Source organism: Pyxicephalus adspersus, chromosome 10 (genome assembly GCF_032062135.1).
Source record: "Pyxicephalus adspersus chromosome 10, UCB_Pads_2.0, whole genome shotgun sequence".
NCBI classification, from domain to species: Eukaryota; Metazoa; Chordata; class Amphibia; order Anura; family Pyxicephalidae; genus Pyxicephalus; species Pyxicephalus adspersus.
The window spans coordinates 5,227,526-5,237,582 of NC_092867.1; the positions used below are offsets into that span (position 1 = coordinate 5,227,526).

A 10,057-nucleotide genomic window follows, 5' to 3' on the forward strand; every position below is an offset into this window, starting at 1 on the left:
CTGAGCCAGTCCCATCAGTCTCTGTACAGAGGAGCTGACACTCTAATGTCCCCCCACAGTCACACACTATTATTATACATTTATATATCTCCGACATATACCACAGTGCTGTACAGAGAAGCTACATGTTTGTCATTATCTGAATCTTATTTTTAAATTTCTGATTTCACAGTTTGTATTTCGGTATTAGCAGGCCTTGACTTCTGATGTATTCTCTTTCTGTAGAAGTTGATCCGTCTGTGTGGGGAGGTTTTGGCCAATCCAACGGAGAATGAAGAGATCCAGTTCTTGTGTATTGTGTGCGCCAAACTAAAACAAGACCCGTACCTTGTCAACTTCTTCCTGGAGGTCAGTTCCTGTGTTATCTGAACCAGCATTTCTACCACGAACTCCCAAAGCTTCAAAAAATGTAATATTAGTTTTTATTTCTCCTTGTTATTCTAGAAGTCACATGACCATCTCTAGCCCTATTTCCCCCATTACGGCAGTGGTTTAGGATGTGTATTAGTTGATATCACACTAAAGTAAGCTTAGAAGAAGCTGCATGGTATACCCACCAGTGTCAGTATTTCCTACAGGGCAAAAGAAAAACACCTGTGTACTCTAGGGGGCGCCCAAAACTCATGCAGTAAAGTGGAAAATGTGACACCGCAGTCTTGCAGTGTTGTCAGCTCTGTCTAGGATGTGATGTCACTTACTGAATACTAAAAGGATCAGCATGTAAAAGTTTTAGACAACTCTACATTAAATGAATGCAGTGATTGGTTCTGGAATACCATTAGTCAGCATACATCCATCACCTTATACCTATAATTCTTTACAGAACCATAAGCTCAGCCTGTATTACAAAGGGGCTATGTGGGTTATAGTGTAGAAAAGGAAATGCTGCTTTAGCCTTCTGGGAGGTCAGTTGAAGTTGGCCATTTGCTGCCCCATTTTTTACCTGGCTGCATTGAATGTCTGATTGTACTATACTTTTATTTTGTGTTTTTTAGAACAAGACAAAGCCTCTTCCAACAGCCGAGTCCTCAAACAGCCTCGGAGGACTTGTCGGGGGCAGCCTGGGGGAGGTACCACCTACTGACACAGGCCAATCGCCTCCTCAGGAGCCAAGCCATGGGGCAGAAGCAAGTGAGACTCCAGATGTACCATCAGCTTCCCCTAGTGTTGGTTCTACAGATGAAGGGTTAGAAAGCGAAGCATCATCTAATCATGTACAGCAGGACTATAACCTGGTGAACTCCTTACTCAACCTGACCAAGAGTCCGGTGAGTAACCGAACCAACTGAGAGTATATTCAGAGACTTGGGGAGTGCGGTGTTTATATTCTGTGTGTTCCTTTAGGATGGCCGGATCGCGGTGAAAGCCTGTGAGGGCCTCATGTTGCTAGTAAGTCTGCCGGAGCCAGCTGCCGCCAAGTGCCTTACGCAGAACACCAGTTTATGTGAGCTGCTCACCGACCGGCTGACCTCCCTGTACCGCGCTCTGCCGCAATCCATTGACCCGCTGGATATCGAGACCGTAGATGGGATTAATTGGGGGTAACAATCTAATATTTTCTTCTGTTTGTCAAATATTTCTGTCTACAATCAGGCATGTAACATTGATCCTTGGTTTTATTACCTGTTTTTCCTCCGTCTGTCAAGTAATTTCAGATTGTTCTCACTTCCTCTGTCATCCTTTGTTCATTTACATATTTCAACTGATCATCAAGGGTCAGAAACGATCACCCCAAATTAAAGTATCCCTGCATAGCAGATCCCTCAAGAGCTGTCTTCAATTGGGTCCCGTGCCGTCCTGGAATCCTTCCTCATCCTAGGTCAAAAGAAGCGCCGGGCACCGCAATTTTCTGTCTTTTTTTCTTCGGGCTATGTCACCTGATCCCATATTGCGCAGGTGCGAGATCCGGTGATGCAGCCTGCTGTAAATGGGGGGAGGGGGAGAGCTGATATCACTGCGAATGTGTGAGACCACCACCATTGCAGGAAAAAGCCCCTTTTGTGTATGCTGAAGATTGAGCATGCACAGAAGAAGCAGCCCAAAGCTTCATGCCATACATACGTCACATATACCTGGAGGCTTTGTGCTCCCAGTCAGTCTTTACCACTGACCTATTAATATGAAAAACAAAATGATAATTTTTACTTCATACAAAAGAGTTATCCAACCTTTTGTATAAAGTACAAATTTTGGTGATTGGTTAGTGTTCTTAAATCGAACCCTTTTCCTCTACTCAGGCTGGTCATATATCATGTACACCGGTCATTCTCCCCCTTTCTCAGGTTGGACTTGATTTTTATATATTGCATACACTGATTATTCTCTCCTCTTCCCAGGCTGGACTCATACAGTGTTAAGGAAGATGCTTCAGCTTTTCCGGGGAAGAGAGCTCTCATCTCCTTCTTGTCCTGGTTCGATTATTGTGACCAGCTCATTAAAGAAGCTCAGAGGGTGAGAGAAATTTTTTTTTGTGAATATGGCCCCCTTTTTAGCCTTACTCACCAGGAAACCACCAGCAGCTAATTCAAATTAGCCTTTCTCTGACTTTAGTACAACATAAACCAGGCGTGCAGCTTCCTGGAGCTTTCCTATTCTCCCTGAAATTTATAAAGTTCCAGGCCTGCAAGTAAAGAGTTCTGCACTGCTTGGTGTATTGTGCTTTGCGATGGTAAATTATTAATTCCAGGACTGACTGAGGGATCAGTGCATCAAATAGTTTACAAGGACCGTGTATATTTCCCAAATATTTGATCACTGATGAAGGCGGGATCACTGTAATGCATAGAAGGATCTTTCTGAACATAAAGCATAGTTGAACTTTCACATTATTCTATCTTTAGGGCTGAGTCTCAGTGCCAGTAAGCTGTAATATCGGACATGTTCCTTCTTTTACATACATTTAAATACATAAATACATTTTATTATTTTTTTTGTGTAGAGTGATCTTAGTATGTGTGTCACTTATCAAGAAATTTCTCCTTTCAGATGGCAGCGGCTACAATGGCCAGGTCTGTGCGGGAAAGATTCCTAGTGGGTGTGCTGGAGCCGCAGTTAATGCAGACGTGAGTGTTGATTTGCGATTGGTTGTATATTGTAAATCCCCCTTTCAGTGATTGATTACAGCATGCAGTCTCTGTTTTTTTTTTTCTCAGGTCAGAGATTGGCATCCTAACAGCCACGTCACTTCTGCACAGGATAGTGCGTCAAGTCACATCTGATGCCCTCCTAGAACAGATTGTTTATTTCCTGCTGGGTGAGGAACGACATCCTGAGACACTGAGCGGTATTCAAAAGATTCCACTCCGCCATCGTCTGATAGAACACTGCAATCATATCTCCGATGAGGTGAGAACAATTGAGTGATCAGTTTGCATGTTGCAGGTTTGATAGTTTGACTGGGTAGGAATTTTATTAGTAAAGTAGACCTATAGCACCAATTTACTTTTTTTGCACTTCTATTGGGGAGATTACATTTCTCTCTCTGTCCTGTGGACTGATACTTGACCACAGAGGAGGACACATGGGGCATCGTTGGAATAGTTAGTTATGTGAGCACTGCACCTCAGCCTCCCTTTTCAGTCTTCCTGTCCCCTGAAGAGGTTTCTTTCCTCTACAGAAATTACTAATTTCACTGCACACACTGTGCGCTTTTCAACGTGTACTTTAGAATCTGCAACAAGTCAGAGCCTGCCTTATTTCTTGGATGATGCTGGAGGGTGTCCAGCATCATCTAGCCCTCCCTGCTGTACTTGATTTGGTCCTGCCCTTTCATTAAAGCAGAACTAAACTCAAAATTATAAAAACACACTTACGTTTAATCCCGCTGATCCATCGGGAGGTATCTTTGTTTGGGTCCCACGTTGTCCCGGTATCCGTCTTCGGGCCGGTGCAAAGGAAGCACCGGGCGCCAACGTCTTCTTCCTACATCACCAGACTTGCGCCACTGCACAGGCGTGGAATATGGTGATGTAGATGGAGAAAAAGATTGCTGATCACACTGAGCAGGAGTGGGATCAGCAATTTTTTACTTCCATTAAAGAAAGGGCTCCTCTGCATGCCTGAGATTAGGGCATGTGCAGAAGAAGCAGCCAAGAGACTCCGGGATTGTGTGACGTAGGTATCCCAGGAGGCTTTGTGCTCCCATTCTGTCTTGAATCCCAGTAGTCCCAACTGTCTTGAATAAGTTGAAACAACTTATGCAAAACACCAGCCCGCTGCTTACATCAGGGCTGAAGACTCAAATGAGTAGTGAGGCAGGGTGAGGTTCTTAAAGTCCATCTCCAGAAAAGTTTGGCCCCACACACTCTCCAACCCAATCTGTTGTGTTGTGTTCCTCACTGGTGCTGTTCTGAGAATGGAGGTGAGTGATTCAACTTTGGGGCCAGTGCAGCCACATTGCTGCTGGACAGCCAATTTGAAGTCCACATCATTCAGCTACATGGACACCTGAAAAAAGACCTTTCCATTGATATAGAATGGCGTGTCTCCATGTAAGTATTTGTGGCTTTTTTTAATGTTACTGCAGCAAGTAGTTGGTGGGGGTGGTAAGTGCGTCAATAAAAGCATTAGGTCAAAGTATTTCAATGTTTTTACAAACATTTCTGGTATAATTCACCTCCAGTTCTTATTTTCTCTACAGATCAGTATTATGACACTTCGACTGTTTGAGCACCTTCTACAGAAACCCAACGAACACATCCTGTATAACCTGGTCCTCCGGAACCTGGAGGAAAGAAACTATACAGAGTACAAACCCCCATGTGCAGAAGACAAAGACATCGTGGAGAATGGGCAGATCGCAGGAGCTGTGTATGTTACTATTGTGTCTCAGTGTAGCTTTAAGGGTTTTCTGGGGGAGGGTGAAAATAAAAATCAGTTATAAGTAAGTTTCTTATTCTTTTTTAAATTTAACCTTTGACTGTAATAGTTATAGCAACAGAATTTCAATACTGGCAGCCTAGTTTCCTATTACTCATTGTGTCTTTGCATTTTTGCTCTGTTTGCCCAAGTGATTCAAGTCAGTCTGTTCTGAGATTACACAGAACAGGGGTGTCCCCCACACCCAGTGTGACAAATGTTTGGACCTGGCTGTTGGCCACTAGGACACCCAGTGCTGCACTAGAGCAGGAAACAAGTCATGTTTTCCCAATGCCTTACATATCAAGTAATTATGTTCACTTAAAAATTCATTGTTTCTTTCTTGATGGTTGCAGAGATTTGGAAGAAGACCCAATTTTTACCGATATGTCCCCTGAAAATACCCTGTCCAAGGAATGGTTAAGTTCTTCACCTCCTGTCACCCCAGATCACCAAAAGAATGATGGGAAAACAGAAGTGCACAAGATTGTCAATAGGTGAGTCTTCCAAAGTCCTCCAGATCACTTTCCTCACTACATTTTAAGAAAATACAGACATAATCAAAACTAGGTGCAGCCATTGCTATGGTATCAGCCAGTAACCATGCTGCATATATATCCAACCACAAACTTTGTATCCAAAAGCATATACAGGAATGTTCTAATCAAGTTCAAGGCACCCCAGCTACGCCTTCTCCTCTGACACATTTTACTCTGTTTATTTGTAGAGTGCAAACTGTCAGGTTGGAATTTGGATTCATAATATTAACAATCAAACAGTATAATGCCCCTCTTGTGTGTGTGTGTGTGTGTGTGTGTATATATATATATATATATATATATATATATATATATATATTTATGTCTTTATTAATATCCAAAGAAGATAACACAATAAAAAGATTCTAGATAGATCGGGTATTAGTATTCAATGGTTATTTCCCTCTCTCATTGGTCAAATCTTCTTATGTTTTCAGCCACTGTTGGGATGGGAAATGAGAATAAAAAACAGGACAGAGAAGAGGGGTCTTGTAGGAGTTACAAAAAAGTTTTTAAAGTATTTTTTAAAATACTCATCAAACACTAAGCGTACAAAAATTACATGAAAGTGTATTAGTTTTTCCCCCGCACCCATTAGATAGGAATGGGGTCGGGTTGCCTAATCTAGAGAGATGATAACTGCTTGGTTTTACCCATTAGGCGTTTTGGCCGTATAGATTCAAGATAGATCTCCCACCGGGGCATACAGATTTCTTATGCAGAAGATATATTGTTATAATAAATAACACCCATGGAGAGCCCCCACTACCTGATTAAAAATATGATGAATGAAGTAGGTATCCTGGGAGGCTCTGCACTCCATCGCTGTGGTGATCAAGACAGAAAGGGGAGGTGCTGCACCCTTTTTTAAAGGTTGTAAAAAATAAGTAAAGTAAGTATATAAGTAAAATAAGTAAGTAAAAAATTAGAGTTTAGGGCCGCTTTAAGTTTTGTGCAATTTACTAGTCATACTCTTAAAGGGACCCATACCCATGCCCATACAAAGCAACATGTTTCCTCTAACGCCGGCCTTCCCAGACACATATGTTGGGTGTCTGTCAACCTAGAAGACCAAACACGTCTAGCAACAGAATGATATAGAGCCTAACTTCTCACGTAAAAGTGTTGTTTGGCCAATCACTGTTGCCTCTGTGGGTCACATGCTCCTCCATACCTAGGAGTTTTTTCTGTTGTGGTGTGGGGGTAAACAGTTAAAGAAATGATGACAGTGGTGGAGAGGTAAAGCATAGTTGTTGCTCTTCTTAACCCCCAAGCGGTAATCCCAAGTCACACTCAGGCTCGCTTAAACCTTAAATAAAAAACACTTGCCTTGCTCTGTCGGCATCCCCCGTCGTTCTGATGGTCCCCGTGGGTTTTGGTGACACATCCTTCTTCTTCGATCCTCAGCCGCGAACTGCAGAGAAGATACCTGGGGTTTCCCAGTGTTGTCGGTGCATGCGTCGGTGCAGGTGGGAGGATCAGCGGGAAATTCAAATAATTTTGTATTGGATTCAATACAAAATAGCTTTATATTTAGTATTGAAGGTATAGGTTTGCTTTACTCTCCGGAGCTGACCTTCCAGTAATATAATTCTAATGCAAGATGTGCTCAGATTTCCAAGTTGACTGACACCAAGCAACAATCGACTCATATGACTGAGAACATAATGTGAGTGCAGGGCTTCAACACAACAACCGTACTTCCTATAGAGAATGGCACTGACACCAGTTTTATTATTTGCATCATTGAAGATGGCTACCACAAGAGCTGAACAAGCTCGGCTCACAGTTTCCTTTAGTGTTTAGCTTTTTCATACTTATTCAGGATCATTATCACTGGGAATGTTTTCTTTTTTTTTCCCCCTTCAGTTTTCTCTGTCTGGTCCCTGATGAAGCCAAGTCTTCATACCATGTGGAGGGCACCGGCTATGACACTTACCTCAGGGATGCCCACAGACAGGTAGGTCTGACCCATTACAATACCGTGACTGGTATTGCTATCTCTTTATAAACTAATTGGTGTGATAACAATTCTGTTAATTTGGTTATTTCTCCATCTAGTTCCGGGATTACTGTGCAATCTGTTTACGCTGGGATTGGCCCGGCACAGCGAAGGCCATTGAAAAGTGCAATTTAGAGGCTCCATTCTTCGAGGGACATTTCCTGAAAGTCTTGTTTGACAGAATGGGCAGGATATTGGACCAGGTATAGCTTAGTTCACACGCACTGCAAAACTACTCTGCTTTGGATGATTAGTGAGGGGGAGTTGGAATATTTTATTAGCCATAAACATACTAGTTGTGGAAAACTTCAGGATCTTAGCTTTACCCAATCCCAGTCACGACCTAATTCCAAGCCTGGCACTGGAGTGCTGACAACAGGATTTTTAGTCAAGGCTCTCCAATGATCTTGGTGCCGAGTGTGTTGTGAGGGTCATGTACCTGCCTAGGCTTAGCAATAGGATATCTTGTTACAGAATTCCCATATCCCATGTGAGTGTTAAATTTGGAACCAAACATAGACTTGGGTCTCTTTGAAAAAGATTCTTTTATTAAAGTGAAGTGAAATTAACCTCCCTGGCAGTCTAATTATGTCTGTATTTTTATGTCACAAGCGGTACATTGTTTTGCATGGAAATGTATTTTACATTGTAGGCCTATAATTCTTAGACATAACTCATGGAAATATCTTCAATATTTAATAAATGTAATAACTAACTTTAAAAAAATTCGTTACAACAAGGGTGCATAAAAATACTAAAACCTGTAATATAACTGTACAGTAGCATATATATATAGCCAGAGGACGCAAATGGGATACTTCCATGTCCATGAAGTCTGGGAGAAGGTTGTCACATTGGGATTTTTAACAACTGGCCCCACTGTTGATTCTCAGCTCTGCATGGGTTGTGGGCAGCCTCTCTGTAGGAAGTCGCTGTATATGCTGCAGACTTTGGAGGGCATGGCAATCCTCTTCAGCTATTGAATGGCCTGTGGTGATGTAACCTCCTGTGCATGCCAAGCCGAGCTGTACTCTACACAGTGCATGCAAGCAAATATTTGTTTTTAATTTAGGTCTGCTTTAAATATGTAGTTAAGCGGTAGTTGTCAGGGTGGACACATGAAAGCTGCCATTGCCAAATTTTTTGAAGGTTCACATTTTCATCCTTACACATCCATGTAGCCCACTGACCTTCAACAGACATGCAGCTGGTGTTAGGACTGGATCAGATTCCTTTTTTCTTTCATATATTCTTTTATGATCTTTTCCATTTTTGTTAAGCATCTTTTTTTTTTTTTTTTTTTTTTTTTTTTTTCAGCCCTACGACGTGAATTTACAGGTTACTTCAGTATTGTCCAAACTGTCCCTCTTCCCTCACCCCCACATCCATGAGTTTTTGCTGGATCCTTATGTCAACCTGGCCCCTGGGTGCCGTTCTCTCTTCTCTGTCATCGTCAGGGTAAGTCCTGTCACTCATTGTGTGTTATATGTATTGTGGTGGCCTTGGTTTTGCATATGTGTGGAAAAGATGACCTCAGTGGCAATGGTTTGTAAAGGGTCATAGTCATTTAGGTTTCAGTTGGTCATTACCAGCTTTTAAATAAATTACAAGCATCAAACAACTGAAAGTATTGTCTCCACAAAAAAAAAAATCCTAGCCTCTCTATAGTACATTTCCTCAGGATATTTGAATGGAATCTTGTGTTAAGCTTTACAAAACAAAAACTTTGTACTGACAAGCCACCATATACGCCAACACAACCTGTGTCTTCCATAGGGATTCAGAGGGGTATGGAAACTGTGTCAGCGTGACTGTGCTATGTGATTGGATAACTTCTTGTATATTCCTTGTATATAAACAACAATTGATGATATCTAAACAGAGTCCTTAGTGCAGAGCCATTAATACTATGCTATTTCAAAAAGATCCCATCCTAAAGATTTTACAGTTTAGTGACAAAAAGAAATGGTTGGCGTACGGTGACACTCTCTAGTGATAATGGTATTGAAACGACAGACTTGTAATTGGTGAATGTTTTATCTGTTCTCAGGTGGTGGGAGATCTGATGGTGAGAATCCAGCGGATCCCAGACTTCACCCCAAAGCTTTTGCTTGTAAGGAAGCGATTACTGGGATTGGAGCCAGATGGGCCCATGTAAGATATATGTCTTCCATTCATGATAAACTACTCCTATTTCTTCCTCCTTCTTTATTTACATTCCTTTTATTCTTCTTCATCTCTTTTTGTCATCATCCTCCCTTCTGTTTGTCTTTTTTTTTCTCTACTTCTCTCTCTTGTACTCCTTATACCTCCCTCTCTTCCACCTCCACATACTCCTTCCTCTTCCTCCTCCTTCTTCTTCCTCTTCTTCTTCCTCTTCCCTCCTCCTCTTCCTCCACATCCTCCTCTATCGCCTCCTCTTCCTACACATCCTCCTGCTTTCATATTCCTCTTCTTCCTCATTCTCCTTCTCTTTTGTTTTTATACTTCTTCATTCTCAATCTCTTCCTCCTCATCCTCTTCTTCCTTTTCCTCCTCTTCCTCTTCTTCCTTTTCCTCCTCTTCCTCTTCTTCCTTTTCCTCCTCTTCCTCTTCTTCCTTTTCCTCCTCTTCTTCTTCCTCTTCTGCTTCCTTTCCCCCTCCTCTTTTTCTTCCTCCT

The 10,057-nt window shown here is 42.0% G+C and overlaps 1 protein-coding gene across 1 annotated transcript in view; it reads left to right on the forward strand.

Moving 5' to 3' along the window:
• Positions 1-10,057, forward strand: part of FHIP2A (FHF complex subunit HOOK interacting protein 2A) — a gene marked incomplete at its 5' end in the record, with an annotated part of 14,210 nt that overhangs the window by 2,854 nt on the left and 1,299 nt on the right. The window contains 12 exon segments of the mRNA XM_072424571.1: positions 226-348; positions 996-1,268; positions 1,345-1,541; positions 2,337-2,451; positions 2,986-3,062; positions 3,153-3,345; positions 4,640-4,809; positions 5,214-5,354; positions 7,266-7,356; positions 7,458-7,601; positions 8,716-8,856; positions 9,449-9,552. Of these exon segments, the coding sequence (XP_072280672.1) occupies positions 226-348; positions 996-1,268; positions 1,345-1,541; positions 2,337-2,451; positions 2,986-3,062; positions 3,153-3,345; positions 4,640-4,809; positions 5,214-5,354; positions 7,266-7,356; positions 7,458-7,601; positions 8,716-8,856; positions 9,449-9,552 (1,769 nt within the window).